The sequence below is a fragment of the Uranotaenia lowii genome, chromosome 3, assembly GCF_029784155.1.
Source record: "Uranotaenia lowii strain MFRU-FL chromosome 3, ASM2978415v1, whole genome shotgun sequence".
NCBI classification, from domain to species: domain Eukaryota; kingdom Metazoa; phylum Arthropoda; class Insecta; order Diptera; family Culicidae; genus Uranotaenia; species Uranotaenia lowii.
The window spans coordinates 115,832,580-115,856,193 of record NC_073693.1 but is presented as its reverse complement, the minus strand read 5'-3'; the positions used below and the strand labels follow the sequence as shown (position 1 = coordinate 115,856,193).

The 23,614-nt window shown below is 36.6% G+C and overlaps 1 protein-coding gene across 1 annotated transcript in view; it reads left to right on the top strand.

Moving 5' to 3' along the window:
- The first annotated feature begins 1,019 nt into the window (after positions 1–1,019).
- LOC129756639 (cadherin-23) overlaps positions 1,020–23,614 on the top strand; it is a 94,074-nt gene continuing 71,479 nt past the window's right edge. Inside the window, exon 1 of the mRNA XM_055753561.1 lies at positions 1,020–2,155. Within this exon, the coding sequence (XP_055609536.1) occupies positions 1,948–2,155 (208 nt within the window). The 5' untranslated portion in view covers positions 1,020–1,947. The remainder of the gene's footprint in view (positions 2,156–23,614) is intronic.

The window sequence follows — 23,614 nt, the reverse complement described above, 5'->3', positions numbered from 1 at the left end:
TAATGTATTGTTTTCTGAAGTTCAAGCTTTGAAAATTTTGAAAATAGAGTCTGGGTGAATCTGATTCGGATTTATTAATGGTAAATTTGTGATTTGTTGAATTTTGAATGCCAGTTTTTCTTGGGATTCTGAATAATTTTGTAAGAAGAGTCACCGTTATAAATTGTACATAACAAACTTCAAATGAATCATTTGAAGTGGTTGTAACCTGAATAAATTTTGAATTAAATTAAATTAAATTTTGAATTTCAGACCATTAAGAACATTATAAAGCGCTAAACGAACATGATAACTTTCCATACCATGTTTAAAAGTAGAAGGTTCGAATACACAGCGTTCAACAATACCCGAAACCAAATAAAACATTGTCAAACGCAAGCCTCACTACGCACAAGAATTCCTCATAATTTCTCTGCTTCTCAAGCAAAACATCTGCCCGATTACGAAAGCGAAACGTGACAATTCATTGCTTAACGAATCCTCATGTAGATACCTATTCCTTCTGATGAAATGTTTATCAAACATTGAAAAAAGTGCATTCTACCTCATACCAAAACTTTTGCTTTTGACTTGTTACGCAACAAATGCATTAGGTAGGTAAGGAAAAAATTAATTTTTGAAGAAATATCTACCATTCCAATAAAGTTTGTTGATTAATTTTGATCTAAGGATTTTTTAGACTGAATCTCACAGAGAGGCATTGCTGCAGTCTCTCGAGAGACTTAAACTAGACTAGAGCGAAAAAGCGACGAACTTCCAGCCAAATGCTAACTAGTTCGGAACCTAAACAACAGCAATGAAGTCACGTAGAGGTCTCCCGGTTCAAAAACACAAAACTTTAGATCCATGAACTTGCTGCAATGGAGTAAACAACAAAACCATCTTCTTCAGGTAACTCTCAGCAGCTGAGAAGCACCTGAGTTTCTAAAGGCATATGCTCAGCAGCTTAAGTCGAAACTGCTCGCGTTTGGTCTGATCAATCGACGAGTAACTTTGAACGCGTCAAGACGTCTCCTTAACGGTTGGTTGCGCGTCGCTTTTTTTTTCGATTTCTTGTTCATACCGTCTGTCTGTCGCGCGTAAGCTTGAGGCGTTCGATCGTTTTTCTTTGCGCTTTGCGTTCTTTCTTGGGTCGTGACGCGGCCTTTGCCTGGATGCTGGACGTTCGTCGCGACAACAGAAAGCAACAGATCTTTCTCCGCCGCGGTGACTTTCTTCTTCGAAAACGGCTGCTGGAAAGTGACGGTGTGAAATGGCTCGGCGCTGACGAAAGGGTGAGGTCCGGATGCCAAACGCTGGCTTTCATCTCGTTTGGTTTATGGAGGAATGCAAATCGAGGAAATTTCGAGCTGGCCTAGTTTACTGTGTTTTTGTCGTGAATCCGGTTTTGTCGTGAGGGACGGGATTTTTGTGGCCAAATATTTGGATAAGCAGCTGGTTGAGTGGGTTTCGATATCTTCTGTTTCCTAAAGCGTGTAATTTTTCAGTTGCGAGAAAATTAATCTCCATTCAAGTATCGTACCAAAACAGTCAGAAAAGCGTTTTGGTCACGTCATAATCGCAAAAAGAAGATTGTGCAAAGTGTAAGATAGATAACCTGTGTCCAAAGGTGGAGTCTTTGTGTTTGTGAATTGCTGCTAAAAGAGAGCCAGTACCCAGAGATGGCTTCGAGTGTTATAAAGTGCTTTGAAAAATTGTCTTAGGGGGGTCATTCTAGGTTAGTCTAGTGAGATTGCCTCTCGCAAATGCTCCCAGTTCTTAGCTGTTTTAGTGTACTCGAGAAAGTTTCTCGCTTTTGAATCATCTTCTGATCAAAAGCCATACATTCTATTTCCTCTCGCAACAAGAAGAAACCCGCATTACAAAGTGAAATACAAGAAGCAGCAAAAAACCTGGTCATCGCCATTCACCTTATTCATGACGCCTTGACACCTCATCCGTGCAGTAATGGCGAAAATAAAAGCGGATCTAGCGGGAAGCAGGCTGGTGGCCATTGCGTTGGCCATAGCAATTCAAATTCTAGTAGTGCTGCCAGAACCGGTTGCAGCCCAGATCATGAATCGAATGCCGCACTTCATTCCCGGGACCGGAGATATGTCTCGGTTCAGTCTACCGGAAAACACTCCGGTCGGCAGTGTGGTGTTTCAGCTAAGAGGTAAAAGTGGAAAGAGGGAGGAAGAAGAAGCAAGAAACCTTATATGATGCAAGTTGATTCACCTGTTCTGTTCGCTCCTTCTGGTTTGCTCACTTTTGTTTTCAACCATGCCTTTTTGGAAAGGATATGAGTGCATTGGTGTGTCTGGGATTGGAAGGCATTTACAAGTCGTTATATTTAATATCATCTCGAAATTAACAATTTATTCTATTAGAGTTCATTTTATACGGGAAAAAAGCTTACCCTGCTTATTAGGAATACGACGAGTAAAATGTTGAATAAACAATCGACATCTAGAAAAGATTTTTTTCCAAGTTAGATTAACAAAAAAATCTAAAATTTTCATTTAGTTGAAATTATTCAATGCGAATTATATAATGTTCTCCGTTAAATCGTCGGATAAAAATAATATTTTTTCATGTTTTCAACAGCGCGCCATGAATAGGCATTATTACGTGGTGGAATCAATCTAGAACAGATAAAAAATCATATTCAAAACGGTGATTAAAATCTTTTAAAATTGGGAGAATTGAAATTAAAGCTGTCATCTCGGTTTAAAACGAAAATTGCACAGGACTCTTTACATCTGACTCAGATGATCTGAGTAATATTTGTTCGAGACCTTAGAATATTGGTATCAATGCTCCTCCGTGGAAAATCTTTTCTTCGTCAACAATTCTGGTTCTAAAAAAATCTACAAGGTCACTATAAAATTTCGAAATGAGACTTTGTTCTAAACTTCTTCAAAACCTTTATGAATCAACTGTAAAACCAAGAGGGTTTAAAAAGAAAACCGAAGATCAATTAAAGTACACTAGAGATATGTAAAGTTTTTAATTTAGGCTCATTTAACACTTTAGGGATGCCGCACAATAGCCCGTCGTGCGTCGCGTCGCGTTTACATTTCATTTTGGGGATGCTATTTTACGTTTAAGCCACCACAATGATGCGTCGCGTCAAGTAACCATAAGCACTAAGGATTTGCATTTTTATTGCTTTATACCAGCATTCAAGTCCTAAATTTCACTATATCAGCACATCAAGTGCAATTTTGCATTACAACAACCCTTCGATTGCTATGCTGCATCATATTAAAATTATACCACTCTTTTAAAATGCAACCAGCATTTTATCAGCTTTGCAAAATGCTTTTGAAATGCAACATAGCTCTAAATCAGAATGACAAATGCTATGTTTTCTAAGCATTAAAATGGCATTACTTAAGCTTGCTTTAATGCTTTTTAGAACTTTGTAAGTACAACTACAGTGGCATTAGGCCAATGCATATTAGCATTGATTGATGCTGAATTAATGCAAATTTAGGACATCAGATGCCAGAAATTTGATTCAAATAGGGCTTTTTTCAAAGATTTAACGCGGACCTGATAGATCCACTAGCAGAGTTACTGAAAAATGTCCGATCCATGGATGTTATGAGTTCAATTCCAGATCATCTTCACCCGAAAAATTAAAAAAAAATATGTAGAAATTCAACCCCAGCGATCCCCTTAATATGCATAAGCGATTAAGCGAATATCAACATGAACCAAATTAATAATCATGGCTGAAAAATGGAGCCAAACAAAAATCGAAATTTTTTTCCCGCATGTTTGTATCTCATTTGAACGCCATTTTCATTTTCCCAGTATTTTGCCCGCCAACGCTATAGCATCAACTTAGCATAGCAAGTGGTTTTATAGGGATATACCAGTTTCTGCACTAAAGCCGCAGTTAATTTCGTCAAACCTGACTCACAGGGCTAATAAGATGCACAGAATCGAGCTCTATAGCTGACGTTAGAACAGAATTGGTGCTAGTTTTTAGTGCTTATGGTTACTTGGGTTGTACTAAAACGCGAAACTTGTTCTAAACATAAACGTTCTCGAGCGTCAACGCTATATGGTTTTGAAAGTTTTCTTAATTCTATCGCGTCAGCAGGGTTTTAACTGTTTCTTCTTTTAGTCAAAGTTTGAACTAAATAGAACCAAAAAATCAAATTATCGTTCTTTTTTCTCCTCAATTATAAAAAAAATGTTGGTAAAATTTATTTTTTAAATGTAAATTTTTTTAACATAATGATGAGCAACAATTAGTTAGTTCAAATTTTAATGTTATGCTTTTTCTTTAAGTTTCAATGAAAATTTATAATAAATAGCACATTTTTTTACATTTTTGTTGGGAAAATTCAATCAATATTACCAATCTTATCATACTTTTCTAATTCAAAGTAAGATACCTAAATTTTATATTGGTAAAAAATTATAATTATGGAAATTCTGGTATTATGGTGGCTCAAACGGAAAATGGTACCCACAAAATGAAATGTCAACGCAACGCTGAGGCGACACGACGCCCGAAGGACTCCATTTTGGCTCTGAGGGCCTCGTTTTTATTTTTTTTTTACCACAGAGAACAGACGTACAAGCTAGCCCAAGAAACTTGTGTAAAATTTCCAACAATCGTTTTGAACCAATTTTTTTTCGGCTGGGCAACCAGATGTCTCCAAACCAGACTTGTAAACCATCGACATTTTCTCTGACAGTCGCACAGCCTGCTTTTATCAGTATCATTGTTCGTGCCATCAAACGAATGCGACCGAAAACTTGCCGAACAGTCGACTACCATCAAACGAAACGACATTCATTCTTCTTTGTGTGATTTTCGAACAAAATTTCGTGCCTTGGTACACGAGAGGGATAATTTGATGGTCAAACGACCATCATTCCCGACAGTTTACGACATCGCCTATCTCTTTCACGCAGCAGAACTTACAGACTCAATAAGCAAATGCAATCTTTTCTATTCACTCCCTCCTGTTGAAAAAAAAAATTCGTCACTCTGCAGCGCCGGGTGATGTTTGGATGTATTGGTCGAACAATGTGGAATGATTATCTCGATTATCTACGCAAGAGGGATGACAGTAAAACGACTAACCACAAAAAAGATCAAAATTTCGTTTGACATTTTTTTGCTCTCCGATCAAACGATTGCGCTCTCCACGATTGTCACGAACGATGTGTGGTGGTTGTCTCCGGAAAAATTCAAACGATGGTGACCACTTACAAGCCTGCTCCAAACACACCAGAAAGAACAGCCAAAACCCAACTGAGAAAAAAACAAAATTTTGGTCAGTTTTGAACAGGTCGTATCAACTGTTTGGCATGTTTCGAAAAAAATGGTGTTAAAGTTTCGTAACACTTTCGTCCGGTTGCATAATGGAAAAATATCTTTATCGCTATTCCCTTCAAGTTAGAAGTGCATTTTGGACAATGGAATGCAAAAGTGATATTTGAATGTAATCCGCTCTGAGATGACCAGAATCAGTTTAGATTGGTAAAACTGATCGTCATCGAATATTCCTAATTGACCGGATATAGCCGATTCGTCCTCTGACGATAACTGTTCAAAAAGTGCAAAAAACTTATTGTAAATGCAACAGTAAAGAAATGAATAAAAGTTTATCACGGGTACTTTTTATACGGTTTTCACTTATTGAATATTTTCGGTGAATGAAACATCTTTTTAAATTTACTTAAATTTTCGGGTTACTCTGGGGGACATCTGATGATGGGTGAGGAAAAATAACCCGAAACGTTACGTAAATTAAAAAAAAAAAAATTCACACACCGGAAAAGTCAATAAGGTAAAAAACCGAATTAAATAAAGGAAGTGAAGTTCTGTCCAGTCAAAAGTAGCTCTTATTGCATTGATATAGCAATGAACTGAACCCGTCTGTTGTAGAGCGGCATAAGTTTAATTATTAATGAGTTCGTATACGATAACGCCTTTTCGATAACCAGGCACTTCGAACAGCGAAATAGATGGCACTGTTTCAAGTTAATTTTCAACGTATTTTATGGATGTCAGCATTTAGAATTTTACATACTTTTTTGAATATTTCTTGTCCGAACTTGTACGTCTGTTTTCTGCGTTTTTACCTTCTCTGATGGACATAAGTATACGACTTGTGTAAACTCATGGCATTTATCTGAAGTAACTCTTTATAGTTTGTGACATTCACATATTTTTATACGTGAATAGTTTCTGTGAAATGTCCTCTGTCTAAAAGTCTAAGGTTTCCAATGTTCTACTTTTCTTCTTTGAAATGAATGGCAGAAGAAGAATCTTTTCTACATTTTCGATGTACAAAAAAAATAAAGAAAATTTTTCCATGTCTAGATCTCAAAACATTGTCAATCGGTAAAACTAAATTATGTATTTAACTTTTCTGTATTTTTCAGAAAAGTCGGTTATATCAGTTTTTTTTATTTAAAAGCTGAAATCGTGTGTATTTCAACATATTGATTTCAAAAGCTTTTTTATTTAGTAATCTAAGCCATCCAAAGATGTTCAACACGACAAAAAAACAGGTAAGAAACAGATTGGAATGTATAAGCGAAAAGTGTAAGTGAAAGATGTGAAAAACATCAAAAATTTTTGTACATCAATCTGAATACATGAATCTCGTAAAAATTTAAAAAGAAAACTCAGCTTTTAGAAGATCTATCTGAAAGTTATTGATTACTGGTTAACTGCCTTTGGAAGCATAACTGTCACATGTTACAAAAAGGCAAAACGAGAAAAACGCGATCAAAGTTTTACAAATAAATATTGGTTTTATCGCACAGTTTCTCAAATTTTCTGTGTTTTCATTGCCGTAGATCACTCAAGTATAGTCCTATACTATGAGCCTAGATGAAAAATTTCGGAAATGTACGTATCTTACGTAAAGTACGTATCTAAATGTCACATGTGAAATTCATGCGTCCAACGGCAGTTTACCATACATAATTCTTATGTAGAACAATTAACATCAATAAATGACATTAAAAAATTGGTTTCGCTAAAAAATATGTTTTTGATTACTTTATCGTAATAAGGAGCTAAAATGCTCGAAAATTCAACTGTTTAAGAACCGTAATCCGGGATAAGATTGATCACTTTTATCAATATTTTTTTATTATTCTCTGTTAAAGGGAATGTGGCATGTTCCATTTTTTTAAAACCAGTACTGGACTGCTATGAACGTAAAACATGGTTGCAGAAATTAGTAAGACGACTTAACATTTTATTTGAAAATCGATTTTGTCTTTATTTAGATTAACACCTTCATAATATTCACAAATGCTAGTTTATTCATTGCTGAGGCAGTTCGGAACAAACTCAAATGATACAAAATTAATCATGAAACTCGCACTCTTTTACATTTTCTGACAGCGTGTAACTTCAAGTTTCTATGCTCCTAAAATTAGAACGATACTTGAACCCGTAGATGAACTAGAAGCATTTTCGTGGGAATAAAAAAATTGCGATATTTTTGAAGTTAGGGGAGACTTGATCCTTTATTCAGGAAGCCCTAATCCATCTAAAAAAATCAAACAAAACCCCAAGATAGAATGTTAATTGACTATTTTGGTCATGTTTGTTCTCATTTCACAATCTATAATTGTCAGAAAAAAAAATTCTATAGCTTATTCTCAACCCTTATGACATTGCATACTTACGGGCGCAATTTTTATAAACAAGAGAAAATCAATTATTTAAGACCTTTTCTTCAGATAATTGATGGATGAATATTAGCTATTGGATGAATATTAGTAATCTCGTAATCAGCAATAACCACGATTCATTGAGAAGAAGAATATACCGGGATCATTTGTTCCCATATATTGGGGATCAATTGTACCCAAAATCAACATTTTAGAAAACTTTTTCTGAAGTTGGGAGTTTTCCATCGCTTTGAAAATATTGTATTTTGAAGTTCATTTTACACTCGAAAGATTGATGTATTGGAATAAATATTTTTGTTATAATATTTCCATGATAGGATCATTTTAAAATGATGAAAAAAGATCTTCAAGTCACATTTTATGAAATTTTTCAAACAAAGTTTAATAACCCAAAAACTTATTTTATTAAAAGTTTTTGAGCTTCAACCATTGCTGTTTTATTCCATTTGGCATATTTTTCTAGAACATTTGATTTTTGTACGACATTCCAGTTTGGAGATATAGCTAAGGAATCAAGTATCCCCATGGATCAAATATCCTCATTCTTCTACTAATCTTGTAACTTTTGGTCCAGTAGTTTCTGAAATATGCAATACTGAATTTCTGTGTTTCTTGGTTTAGATTTCTTCGCGGTAAAAAAAACAACGTCACTGTCCTTAATGAGTTAAGGCCTAACAAAAATTAAAATCGAGAGATGATGCTGCATAAATAAAGGGGCTTAATTTTATTTATAAAATATTAACTACAAACAATGAAATTTTGCCTTCATTCAATTCCCTTAGCTCTTGCATTTTCCCCATTATTTTTTTCCTTCAAACTTCACCATTTTATAGTGTTTTTAACCTTTTGTCGTAGACTGGCTTACTCTTGGAAAATGTCCCTATTTTTTAAGTATCAAAAATTTACTTCAAAATACAACAAAAACTACACCAAAACTGTACATTTACTAAGGAACTCTCACATAAATCAACCTGCTGCTTCTGAACGCTTTTATTTCATCAGGAAGGGTGATTATTTGCAAGCTCATGATTTTGAAATAACATTTTTACTTACATTTGAAATTTGAAAAACATGCCATTTTCCCTATTTGAAACTCAACTTATAGGTTTTTAAACGTAGACAAAAGTTTTGAGATATTTTAACTTAAGACTTAGTTGTTGATGACTATGAAATTTCATGTTGATCGAAGTTACCCCGGTGGTCAATGTTATCCCGTTTTACGGTACTGATCTTGAAGAACAAGAATCCTTTCAGAATAACATGCTTTCAAAGTGAACATTTTCATCAGATCTGTCGAATTATCAACGAAAAAGGCAAATTTCCTTGTTAATTAACATATTGTTCGAATATGTCTATGAAATTTTTCAAGACCTCACTATAATTGAATAACCATTGAATTGATAAGAAATATCAAGTAGAGCCAAGTTTAATCTCATAAAACTAAGACGGATGACGTGTAATGTAAACGCAAGCAAATAAAAAAATGTTCTAAAAAAATAAACTTCATCGTATAAAAATTGTACGAAACTTATTACTCCAGAATAGAATAAGAAGAGATCGGCCAAACTCTTTGGATTATCTGAGGCCAAAATCTATACAAATTGATTAAAATGGCCTTTCAACGTTAAAAATTTTAATTTATTGAAAAAATGTGCAAATTCTTGAAAATTATGAATGTTACCACAATTAAAAATAAATGTCTCATGTCTATATAACATTTTGAATCTAATTCCCTGAAAAAAACGACAATTTATAAAATTAGGCATCCGAGTGATTATTTTCCTAAAACCACGAAACAACTCATCTGCCTTCCGAAGCATGCCTAAACGGTTAAGGTGTAAATACAATCTTGATTTAGCATTTGAAACCGGTTCCATCTTGTGATTTTCATGCTGGTTGCGTTTTCCCAACAAAAAAAAACCGGCACTATTACTCAAAAGTAACTACTAGCTAAACCTGTGTTGGCCGGATTACTCTCATTGCCACCTAGTCTCTAACATAGTGTTGCATGCAGCTTGATTTCGAACAAAAACCGCTAATGCTTGAATTTGGAAACATACATATGCTGGCTGTATCCCTAATAATATTATTAGATTTGCATCTTTGAAGGCCTCCCGAGTGCTTTGAGGAAGGTTATTGAGGAGATTTGTTTTGATTCTCGCCTTCTCTCGCCAGTCTCTCAATCTCATCATGCCGGCAGTCGAGCCATATTGTACCGGTTAATTGTGCTCAGTTTAGCATGAAATGTTTCATTGCATCATTATTCAGCACAATAATAAATTGTGAACACGAGCCACGATATGGGCGTTTAAGGCTGGCTCGTTATTTAGCTAACCTACCTGTTCGTCTTCTCGTGGGCATCGCGAGCGCTTCTTCAGCGATCATTAGCGAGAATTAATCCATTACTGATCTCAATCATCCGATGTTTGGTGGGTTTGATTTTGGTTTGCTCAAAACAAATCGATCTCAACTTCGGGTAGAGTATGGTAGAAACAATGTTGTAGCCCCTATCTATTCGAAAGAAGTTTTCAGTTGGTTGGATTGGTTAACTGTAAAGTAAAGCCGACTTTATCTTGGTGGTTTGAACTACAGTTTTCTACACTAACAGTCATGAGATCGAATCTTGTTTATGTCAAGAATAGTGCTCTTTCTGCTTGATAGTGTAAGTGAATGTAAGTTGTTAGTTATAAAATCCTGGAAAATTTTTATTTGTGAGTAATGGTTCTGACAAGTAATAGTCATTTTATTTATTTCAATTGAAATAACTACCTCCAACGGATTAAATTGATTAGCTTCGCGCTGAAAGCGCTTGATGCAACCACATCTGAGTCATATCGTCGATTTTTTTTTATCATTTGATCACCATTAACTCATAGCGATAAAATTCGTTTGCTTTGCTTCATTTCGTTCCGGACAGGCGATGGAAGTTTTGCGACAAATTGAAGTGACGAAAATACTCACCGTTATGGAAGATTTGGTTTTATTTTGTTTCCACATTTTTTAACCTTCAACGATGCAATACAATTCCCTAAAACGATTTGAAAGGTGAGCATCTTATAGAATATTTTATGGCATCAAAGTTCTCTTTTAAATCGTTTAGAGAACTAACAAGAAACCTTACCATCCTAAGTCATTCAATCTTGCAATCCGTTCCACACACATGAGTCAGCCGACATTTACAGCAAACCAAGCTCGGCGGAGCCTGTATTCAAATCATTATCATCATCATCATCATCATCATCTTGAGTCAAACTTCTTTCGCTACAGATTAAGATCTCGTTGAGCTGTTGAAGGTCGTCTAACCAACCAGACCTACCCAACATTGGCAGCAAAAGTTGAGGAACTGAGGTTTGTTTATATATTTAGAGTCATGCTCATTTCGAAGATTATTTCCATTGAATCGCGATTTGGTCTGGTTTTAATGTGTATATGTGTAGATAATTGCAACCAGCTCCAATTTCAATTCGTTGAGGAAACCTGATCTATTGTTCAAACCAGTGTAAGTTTCTTGAAAATAATTTGTTGTATAGTATTTTGCGGTAACGACGCGAAAACTGCAAGTATTTGTAAACCGCTGCCTGCGGAATATCATCCGCGCTTGGTGGCCTGGCAACTGGATCTCGAATGAGGAACTACATCGCCGGTGTCATCAAAAGGCGCTAGAAATCGAGATTCGGGAACGTAAGTGGAGATGGATTGGGCACACGCTGCGAAGAGATGAAAACGAGATTTGCAGAGAGGCGCTAGATTGGAATCCAGAAGGTCATCGAAGAAGAGGCAGACCCAGAAATTCGTGGCGGCGAAGTCTAGCCGCTGAAATCCGAACTGTCGACGAGAATCTTGACTGGGACCAGGTGAAGACGCTGGCTCCGGATCGTCAACAGTGGAGGTCTTTTACCACGGCCCTATGCACCGGAGGATCGGCGCGGGATCATTAAGTAAGTAGTAAGTAAGTATAGTATTTTGTATTCACGAATCAGGGGATTTAACCTTTTGTTTTAAAATGATTAAATTATACCTATACCTACACCTCTTTGGCCCTGATGGCCTGATATGTTTGAAGGTAAGTGATATCTACAAACATATCAGGCCATTCGAGCCAACGAAGTATAGGTTCAGAAAAGCTGTTTTCTGGAAACTCCCTAAATAAAGGTCCAGGAAAAACAAGCGAGGTTTCCAACTTTATACTCACAATTTCAAATTCTTAAGCACATTTAGATGATTCAGTTAGTATATTTAAAAATTACAATCTTGACTCAGAACTGAGGCCAAAGCCTAAAAAACTTATTCCAAGTTCAGAATTATGTTAAAGTTTTTCAAAACTTTCTCACCTGTTGATAGAAATTCATTTCTAAATATTAAGTATTGTATGAGATTGAACTCACATAGAAGAAACTGGTTACATAATGCATTAAACTCAAAATTGTATTGCTGTTTTTATATTTTGGATTCAGTTTAGGATTCTAAGGAGTGTATTCGAAAAAAATGCAACATTTTGATTTGTGAATAATTTTTGAATGTATGGATGAAAATTGATGAGATTTTCAGTGGTGCATTTAGTGAAAATCTGACGAGTGGTTTCTAAGATAGCGTCCAATACTGAAGTTCATTGACAAAGTTCTTTGGGCAGAAACGAGAAAAATTTAGAATAGTCCTATTAGGAGACCAAATAAAAGCTGAAAATAAACTATTTGTCCAAAATTCACATGGTTAATCGTTTAAGAAGTCCTAGAGGATCCAGTAGTGATAAAAAAAGATATTTTTTTCTGACTGGTTCATTGAGTTGAATAGAAAACAGGCCTGACTTCATTTCTACAAGAAAGAAAAGCTGCCCACCGTAAAATAAACAAACTACGGTGATCAAATCGTGCGCAAAATATTTGAACTGATAGTGAGGAACTATTCTTTAGCGGACATCTGACAGGTTCCCAACCAGAATATTTTTGTTCACAAGTCTCGCTTGTATTTCCTGGAGACAAAAAAGGAGAAAAATTGAAAAATTGAATGTCCAGTACTTGAGGGCGCTGACGTTCTGTGGGAATTACAAAACACTCAGTTTATCCTTACGATTAGAGGTTAAAAATACAAAGAAGACTGCCTTCAAATGTGATCGTTTTCTCTGAAAAGCTCTGCAAAAGGTCCCAAAAAATTTCTTCTCTGTTTAAGTTAGATCTGGAAACATGCTTTTACGCAAAAACTGTGGTGGAGTGAAAAAAAGTCAAAACATGTGCTTTTTGGGCCGAATGAGGTCAATTTGTTATAACTTCGACCAAATTCAAAATTTTGGGTTATTTTGAAGCTCAAGCTTCAGGAAACAGAAAACGTAATCAAAAATAACCTTGATTTGAAAAAAGAGTGGTAAATAGTATGCATTATAGATGACGCACGTGTTTCCCAAATATTAAAGCCGAAAATCTTCTTTATTGGAAGCTATCTCAAAAATCACTAACAGGTAGCTTCGCTAAAAAATTTTTAAATTTCCATCAAATTGAATGAAACAAAGACACACATTCATTCAAGATTTTTTTTATTTTATTTAACACTAAACGTACCGGAGGCGGTCAAATGACGGTTTTTGAACTTTAAACGATGATTACGCCTTATATAATTGTTTTTTCGCAAATTTAACGACAGGACTATTTTTGTTTTTGAAATGCAAGTATTTTTGCGTTTTTAAATTTTTTTTAAGTGTTACGGTTTTCGAATAACGTATGTGGTATACCTATTCATACCGCGAGCGGTCAAATGACGGCAAACACCGTTTTCGCTAAAACTCCCTTGTTTCTCAACCGATTTGTATCAAATTTGAAGTTTTGAAAAGCTTATAATTCGACTCAAATATGTTTCTCAGACAATTTTCATCTACAATCAATAACTTTAAAGTTATTTACAGTACAAGAAAAATTTTATGAAAAAACATGCTTCAGGAAAAAGGTTGTAAATCAGTTATTAAGTGCTTGAAAAAAATTTCACTTAGTGCCTGAGAAAGCTGAAGTTAGAAGCTATATGTTGCACATATGGAAATTTTTTTTGAAAATTTTCTAAGATCATGGCCACAAAAAATGTAAAAAAGTTGTGTAAAACCCGTACTTTTCAATCAATCGACCGCCAAAGCTGTTCCTGTTACAGTAGAAAATTTTGAAAAAGTGAATTGTAAAGTAGACGTAATTTGTCACATTTTGGCATCTTTAGATTTTTTGAAATACGAAGTACATAATTTATGACGACTTTTCAAAGGTAGCTGTTTTTCGAACTTTTTATCATTTTGGATTTTCTAAGACAATTCCTACACCTAAGCTCAGCTTTGCACTGGATTTTGAGTACGTTAACGTAAGGTTTAGGCAATAAAACTATATGCAAAAGAAAGCTTATTTCATACCGGTTCTAGTGGTGTAACTGCATTGGCGATGCAATGCTTGGAAAAAATATGATAAATAAAACAGTGAAGTAGTTTCTGAATTTTGAGAAGTCAGCACAAATTCTTGCTTGGCAGACGGGCGCAGTGGGTGGTAATATTTCAAAGCTATTTTGCAAACGAAGACGGGTGAAAGGAAACGAAAAAACAAACGAGCATTCGCTCAAATTTTCTGGTTTTACTTTCAGAAATATATTTATTATATTTTTGTCAAGCATCGCACCGCCAATGCAGTTACATCACTAGAACCGGTATGAAATTTGCTTTCTTTTGCATATAGTTTTATTGCCTAAACTATACGTTAACGTACTCAAAACCCAGTGCAAAGCTGAATTTAAGTGTAGGGATTGTCTCAGAAAATCCAGATTCATAAAAAGTTCGCAAAACAACTACCTTTGAAAAGCCGTCAAAAATTATGTATTTAGTATTTTAAAAATCTAAAGATGCCAAAATGTGACAAATTACGTCTACTTTACAATTCACTTTTTCAAAATTTTCTACTGTAACAGGAACAGCTTTGGCGGTTGATTGATTGAAAAGTACGGGTTTTACACAACTTTTTTACATTTTTTGTGGCCATGATCTTAGAAAATTTTCAAAAAAAATTTCCATATGTGCAACATATAGTTTCTAACTTCAGCTTTTTCAGGCACTAAGTGAAATTTTTTTCGAGCACTTAATAACTGATTTACAACCTTTTTTCTGAAGCATATTTTTTCATAAAATTTTTTTTGTGCTGTAAATAACTTTAAAGTTATTGATTGTAGTTGAAAATTGTCTGAGAAACATATTTGAGTCGAATTATAAGCTTTTCAAAACTTTAAATTTGGTAGAAATCGGTTGAGAAACAAGGGAGTTTTAGTGAAAACGGTGTTTGCCGTCATTTGACCGCTCGCGGTATGAAAAGGTATATACAAAGTGTCGGTATGTTTAGTGTTAAGACGTTTTCATTACCAATGTAATTAATGTTTTGGGAACTATGTTTCAATAGTGTTCTTCCTTACGAAGATCCGGCTTGGCAAACTCCGTTTATTTCTCCTTGTATGATCCGTGTTGTCAGATAAAATCACTGTTGCATCCTTTCGGCCATCAACGCTGCCTTTTCCATGTCTTTCCGCGCCACCATACCTTTCTGTTCCTATTTTCACGTATTGCGCACAAAACTAAACTTATTCCTGAATGAAAAAATAACTCAACCTCAATAAAGGGGTTCCGAAAATAGTTACCTTTATTTCGAGGTGAATTGTACCGTTTTGTTCAGCGCAATCCTGGTTAACTTCACCTCGCTACGAGGTAAGCTTTATCTCGAAGAGGTAGAATGTACATTTTTTGGCTATACTTTTTTATAGATGAATTCTAATTCTTTTTTGTCTGCTCGATTCAGGTAAACTTTACCTCGTTGTGAGGTGTATTTCACCTCGGTGAGGTAAAAGTTACCTTTTTAGATTTCACATCTTTTATATCAGTAAATTTTACCTGTTTATTATTTTCCGTGTATATTTCATTTTATAGGTATTTCACTAGCTGAAATCCTGTGTGCATTGCAACACATCCACTTGAGAAAAGGAGACAACAATTTAAAAGGTCTTGACGAGACAAGAAAATAGAAACAATGCATCTGAGCAGTGTATTTGGAAAGTTTATTGTTCCAATTACACTGTACAACGTTCTTGCGATTCCAGAGCTCGACGAAAACCTTCCTTCGGTCAGAAAGTGCCCCGAGAACTGGCTACTTTACTCGGAAAGCAAGTCAAGTTTGAGTTTTCAGGAGAGGTTTTTGCCCAAGGAAAACTCTTGAATAACTTATATTGCTTGGATTTGTTTTGGAGCCCTAAAATCAGGCGGAAAGCCTTGCTTGGAAGTCATCCAGCAGTCAAACAATGGCATATGTGACTCGGACATCTTAGCGTTGGAGCGTTGCAGAAAACGGTCCGTAACAATATGGTGGAGGGTATCTGCCATACCGACGTTTGACGTTGACGACTTCACCCACTTCATGATTGTCTATCTGCTCAAACACGAGAGTGAAGTATTCGAGGCTATGGCAAATGCACACTTCGGTCAGAAGTTGTGGAAGATGCGATGCGACAATATAATTGAATAGGTTAGTAACTAATGTCAAAGACATTGTTATGAGAAAGGAGTTCAGATGATATTCACGGTCCAGTAAATTCCACAGCAGAACGGTGTCAGCGAACGAGCCAATCGTACACTGATGGAGAATGCCAGAGTGATGATCCATGGTAGCTGATTGTCGAAGACGATGTGGGGCGAAGCTGTTTTATGCGCTGCATACCTCATAAACAGATCATCAACAAGAGGTCTTGTGGTCAACAAGACTTCTTTCAAGATGTGGTACGGTTGGAGGCCAAAGCTGAGCAACCTGCGCATTTTCGGTTGTAGAGCGTACGCACAGATTCCCAAGTAAAAGCGGCAGAAGCTTGATCCGAAACCTAAACGTCTGGTATACGTGGGTTACGCGAATATCGGATACCGGCTTTGGAATGGTTCGAGCCGGTCCATCGAGATTCACCGCAACGTGGTCTTCGATGAAACCTGCGAGAAGGGCATCGAGAAGCCACCAACCAAGTCCAAGAGCCACCATAGGCCATCACATTTGAGAGGTTAGGCGATGTGTATAACCCAGAACAACAGCCCACATCCGAGCAGCCAGTCGATGTGCGAGCACCCGAAACACATTTGAGCGGTCAGCCGATGTACCAACTACAGAAAACACATCTGAGCGGTTAGCTGACGTGCCTGCTGATCCCGATCATACTGTGGTTTTTGACGATCACGTCGAGAGCGACTACGAGAGCAGTGCGGAACTCCCGACGATGACGATAATGACCAAGATTCCGTCACCCCAGAACCGGCCCTGAGACGAAGTCAGCGAACAAGAGGAACTACACACAAGCTACGTGGCTAACGTAGCCGCTGTAGTTGATGAGGAGCTACCTCAGAACATCACTGAGCTGAAGCGCCGGGACGACTTAGATTCCTGAAAGGCCGCCATCCACGAAGAGATTACAGCCCTGAAGAAGAACAAGACTTGGAAAGTGGTTAGCTTGCCCCCGGGTCAGAGGAAACCCATCCTGTCCAAGTGGGTGTTCACCGTGAACGACGATGATCGCTGCAAGGCTCGATTGGTCGCGAAAGGATGTTTCCAAATACCAGGACTGAACTACTGAGAAACCTAAATATGCACCAGTTGCCAAGATGGAAATCGCTCGAACCGTCTCGGCGTTGGCGAATGAATTCGACATGGTCGTTCATCAGAATTCATGCCCAAATGATGACGTAGGCAAATCCAAGGTCTTTAAATTAAACGAACACAAAACGAACACAAACACATTTAGACTGAGGAAAAGCCTCTACGGCTTGAAGCAAGCGGGTCGTGCTTGGAACCAGCGATTTGACGACGAAATAAGAAAGCTTGGTTTCTATCCGTTGAAGAGTGACTGCTTCGTTTACCGATCCTGCAAGCGAGGACTCACCTTTATCCTGCATGTGGATGATATCCTGATTGCCGGAAAAGACGTTTCAGAGGTTATCTGGATCAGAACCGAGCTTGTAAGGCTATTCCAGATGAAGGATCTCTTGGAACTCAAGATTTTCTTGAGGATGACCATCAAGCGAGACTTCCCGAATAGCGTCATCGAAATTTCGCAATCAGGATACGTCGAGAAAGCTCTGCAATGATTCGATATGGCCGATGGTAAACCCGTAAGCACACCGCTTGACACAAACGTTCGCTGGATGAAGCTGATGAGGTTACCACCGAACAACCTTTCTAAGAATTGATCGGCTGTCTAAAATATCAAGTACCAGGTCAGCCAGGCGGATAGGCACTGGCAGGGCCTGAAACTAGCAGATCGTGGCCTAGAGGATAGCATCCTTGTATCTGCGATACCCTCGAGGTACGACCGATACGGCGTTACGTTGGTATTTCGTAGAAACGCGAAATTGGAACCACTCACCGGATATGCTGATGCAGATTTTGCCAACGACTCCGATGATCTGAGGTCTGTATCAGGTTACGCTAACATGATTTTCGGGAATCTTTTTTCGTGGTTAACGAAACGTCAGTAGACGGTCAGTCTGTCTTCGACCGAAGCTGAGATAGAAGCCCTTTACCATGCAGTCAAGGAAAGTTTTTGGTTAACAAACTTCCTTGGTGAATTGGGTGTGGCTCCTTTCACGTTAATGGAGGACAACAGCCCTTGCATCCATTATCTGATAGAAGCGCGAACCCATCAGCGGATGAAGCATCTAGACGTTAAGTATGCTTTCATCATGGACATCATGAGGAGCGGTCAGCTATCTTAGCGACACATCTCCACTAAGGATCAGCCAGCTGATGTTTTCACGAAGGCGTCACTAAGGGCGAGGCATGCGAAGTTGTTCAGCATTCTCAATTGGCGAATAGAGGGGAGATGTTCATACTTACGGTTCGGATAGGTTCCGGAAGATCGTGCAGCCTGCAGCAGAAGGAATCTGTGGACAGATGTTTTGGTTCTGTCTCTTTGCTACGTGCAATTTGCAATTGAGACAACGGATTGATGATTGCTGATGACAGGTGATGATGATAAACGCGGTACAAATATTTACATCATCACACGGTTAAGTGAGACTACTTAAATTGGGTTCGTGATAACACAACTGTGTTGCCAAATATTCTGGGTAAGAGTATTAAAGTACTCATTAAAAAATTAGTACCTACTTTCTCGGTTAGGAAATATAAGAAGTGAAAAATGACAAATAGCTATCGCTAATGTAATGGGTAGTTGTTTAACGACTGGACGAACATCATTGAAAGCTGCGTTTTCAACAGACGCTAATGATTTTTTTCACTTTTATATTATTAATAGTCTTCTTTTGCTATAAATCAATAAAAAAAAACTAGATTCCACTAGTCTTCTTTCACTGTAAATCAATTAAAAAAACTAGATTCCCCTGAATCGTAGGCCAGTGATCGAGTTTTTAAACGAAGACTTAGCTTAGCTTAGCCTAAATGACTTCTCACATCAACCTTTCATCATTGAATCCGAAATGCAACATCAATATTTAATTTCTTATGAATTTACAATTCAAGTTCAAGTGATATTATAAAATGTTTTCGTTATTTGGAAAATATTGTTGCGGAAATAAATGCATTTCGGATTCCACGATCGCAGGCGTGGCTTAGTAGAACAAGTTTAACATCGCCAATGGTTGCTACTCCGTGATTGACTGAAGCCATCAGTTTTGTTCGGATGTCAAATAAATTGAGCCTGGGATTGGTAACACAATCACAATACTCAAACCTGATGCTCTCTCTTCAAACATCAATAACGACATCGGCCACGTCCTAGTTAATGGATAGATTGGAAAAAGTAGAATGGGATGAATGGTCAATCTTGTGATTTAGATCCGAGGTCACCTCTGCATCCTAGCAAAACAATTTTGACACTTTTGACTTGTGTGATCAAAACTATCAAGTTTATTCTTCTAATGATAGAGTTTTTATACAAAAACTAGGAATTGACTTCAGCACAGACTGATTTGCGATGATTTTGGCCCTTTTTCCAGTCTTTTGCGAAGTTTTCGATAGAATCTGCAGGCTTCTCAAATTTTCTCAAATACGATTTGGTAAGGAGCCCAAAAAGTTTCATTCGGTCTCGTTTGAGGACAATTTGACGGATTAAACTCTTTCGGAACAATCTGGACTTTATTGGATTTATACGAAGCCATCGTGTCTTTTGAGTAATAAAAGGATGCCAAATTCGGCCAAAACTTTCCGGTCCAAAGTTTTGTCCACCGGATCTAGTTTCCGCCCAGATTGTTTGTTGTCCACGAAGCTGCTTCCCTTTCCACTCTTCCGATTTGAATTTCAGACCGCTTACTTCCTTCATTTTCGCCAACTGACTCAGCTAAATGTTGGAGATATTTAGTACACCATTTGTGCACGATATTTTTCTCCGGGGAAATGCCTCTCACTTTCCCGAAAATTATGAAATCTGGTGCTCACAAAACACAGAGTTTTAAGTTAATCTGTAAACAACAACAATCAACAGAGATCAGCTGTTTTAAACGTCATCCGGAATGATCAGGGTTGTATCAAAATCGTGCTTATACAATATACATAATACCTTGTTTTTGTCTGGTTAGAAAAAAAAAATCCCAGAATTACCCGGCACGGATACGTTCAAGAAATATTTTGAAATTTTTACATTACGGAAGGCCAAAAGATATACCTACTCACAAAAACGATTTGATGACTTGGTTCCAGAATTTAAAGAAAAACCATATTCGTTTTTTAGAACAAAATGTTAAATTTTTCTATATATATAAAATTCTCTTGTAACGGTGTTTGTAGTACTACTCCTCCGAAATGACCCAACCGATTCTAATGAAATAATTTTTAGAATATTCTGTAGGCATGCGAATTGGTTTATATCGAATAAAAAGAACAGAAAGTCGCATAAATTGTCCGTAATAATTAAATTTGTAGTTTTTTGAATCAAATAAAAGTCATGGCTTCCATTTTCAGAAATCTTTTCTTTGGGCGCCAGGCGGTTTGTTGTTCGTCTCCATGTCGAGGCGTCGCGAGCAAACGTCGATAGAGGATAGCAACCATGGGAAAGCATACTGATTGTGATTAATAGGAATATTTGGGCGCGCATTTTTCAAACAAGCATAATTTCAATGCATGTGGTGGCCATATGAAGCCTAGATGAGTTTTTTTCTTCTTGATTCCTAGATCATTTGTACAAAGTAATGAATAACGCTTAGTTGTGACCCAGATTGATATTTTGCCGATCATATCAAAACCATATAAACGATTTAAAAAAATAAACTTCAATTCATGTTATTTAAAGAAGGAATTGTTGTCTGAAAAATATGAATTTAGTACTGTTGCATATGAAATAATGGTATAACTCTTTGCGGACGTTTGAAAAATAGAAAAGTGGAAAGATTGGGTTTATAATCCAATACGATAGAAACATTTTTCGAGAATGTAGGCAAATGTGTTTACATGTTGAAGTTGTATCAAGCGCCCTCAATCCGTTGAAAATGAAAAGACACATGAACTGAACAAGAACCTGTCCTTTAAAATGAACTATATAGGATTGATGTTTATTTAAAGGCCGAATGCAAAGAAGTGCAAACGTTCAACATTTACAAGAAATGTATGCATGGTTTCTTAATTTTTAAATGGTTGGTTCCAAAAAAACAATCTGACTAAATAAACTCAACTTTTTTTTAAATCGTTCTCCGAAAACTGTTTACAGGTTCCCTGTTTGTTTACACAGATTTCAAATACGTACTTAACATAAACGTGTGTTTTTGATTAACATATTTTGGTTACATAGAAGAGACTTTAGATCTGTTTTTCAGTAAATTTTTTTTGTGTGATATTCCAGAAGCATAATTTTTTTTGATAGCACTTGAAAGTGTTTAAAATAATATTGTTTTCTGTCATTTCAAAGAAATATCAATGAAAGGTGATAAAAAAGACAAACAGGAATAAGTATCAAATTTATTTTAAAGGCTTTTTCTTTTTGAAAGAATATGAAAGTTGAACTGTGGTAAATAATCTTAAATGCAATCGCAAATCACCTTCAACACTGTTAATAACAACAAATTCAAATGTATTTTTTCTCCTTTCAAAACTAAATTAAATTCCATTGAACATTAACCCAATAAATCAAGTAAACTTCATTTATTGAGTTAATGTTCAAAGGAATTTAATTTGCAATTTTTGCTCGAACAAATAAAAAAGAGCGAACTTTTTTTCCTTGGACATGGTTTTGATGATATGGATATTTATGACCACTGCTTCCAAAGGTGAGGATAGTGAACAACAAGCTGCTTGAAAATGGTTTGTAAAAAACCTTCTCTATTGTTTTGTATTTCTTCAGTTCTAGAAAATATACCATCCAAAGCTACTCGGGAGCTAAAAGTGCTGGAATAAGCAGAATATTGGGCAAATATTCCAAAAATTGTCCCGATATTCGAAATTCTTCTTCCATAAAGTTTCATATGCAATAAATTTCAATAAATGAGAAACTGTTGATTTCGATTTCAACCTTAAAGTGAACTCGAGCAAAGCGGAATAAATCAACTAAATGGTATACAATAAATGAAACATAGATATAATTAACTTAAGTGATTTATGGAACAAGTTACAAAGAGTGGATTTTTTTAGCATGAGGCTTGCCAAGTTTGCAAACGGGAAGCTGATTCGGCAATATTCAAAGCATCCGAATCAAAGAAATGTAAATGAAAAGAATTCGTGTAAGATGCATGTAATATTGGTTGGAGCAATTTTTTTTTTGATGATTTATGAAAACATCCGTAGAATTGAGTTAAAATTCTAAGATTTGATTCCGATATGGTTAAGCGGGACAATTCGAGCAAACGGAAAAGATGGATATGTTAAAAAACTAGGACATGTTCAAGAAAGCGAAACAATTAGCAACTCAAGATTTGATGCTTTTTTAAAGTCAAACAGCGAAGAAAAAATGGAACTAGACGTCAAGTTTAACATGGTAAGACGAAGTTTACCGGGTCTGCTAGTTTTTCTATACAAACCTTAAAGTTCAAATTCACTCATGCGGTAGGTAGTTTTAAACATCTTTATGTCATTCGCGACTTATATCAACGATGCAGTTTGCGGACAGTAATTGAAAAACTTATCCGGTATAACTGTGATCGATGTTTACTCTTGGGCTCGAACTCACGGACATCGGCTCAGGAAGCAACTGGGCTGTATCGCAAGGCCCAAAATAGATATTTGAATAATCTGCAAAAGATGAATCAGCAGCTTAGAGCGAAGCTTCTTCGAAAAGCTATTTTGAATTTTCCCTCGGAGTTTCCTTTCGGTTGTCAATCACCCAGAAGACCACACCGCCTAACGTACGACTTGGTTGCTTGGTGGACAAATGATCGTCCATTACCGGCAGCTCTATTGTCGTCTTCTCTCACCTTGAAGTCAATAAAGTCTGGTATACAATGCAAAGGAAAAAAGATACCTACAAAATAGCTGATGCTGCAGCAGATCGTCAAAATTTGATCCGTGAAAGTGAATCTCTTTGGTCTCGCAAAACTCGTTTTCCGAGTCCACAAGTGAAAAGAAGTCGCCAAAAAGGTTTGAGAAAGATGATTACGAGACACGACGAGCCACCAACCAAGTTGGTACGGCGATGATGATGTTGGATGAACAGAGGAAAAAATGTATGGGAAATATTCGATGAAGGAGAAAATGCCATTCAACACAATCCCTGAATGATGATGGTGGCAACGCGATGATCTTGAAAATATGCTGGATATAGTATATTGCTCAAGAGAAAGATGATGCTGGTTTGTTTTTGTTCGGTGGGACTTTTGATTTCGTTTTCACGAGGAAGCGATTTCGAAATTTTTCCTCTCGATCAGTTGTTTTTGAGTCTTGGGAGAGATGATGAAGTTGCATTAAAAATATTTCTAAAATGAAGGATCGTTAAACCTTAAAGTCATTTTGAAAAAAAAAACCTTTAGAAGAAGAACCTG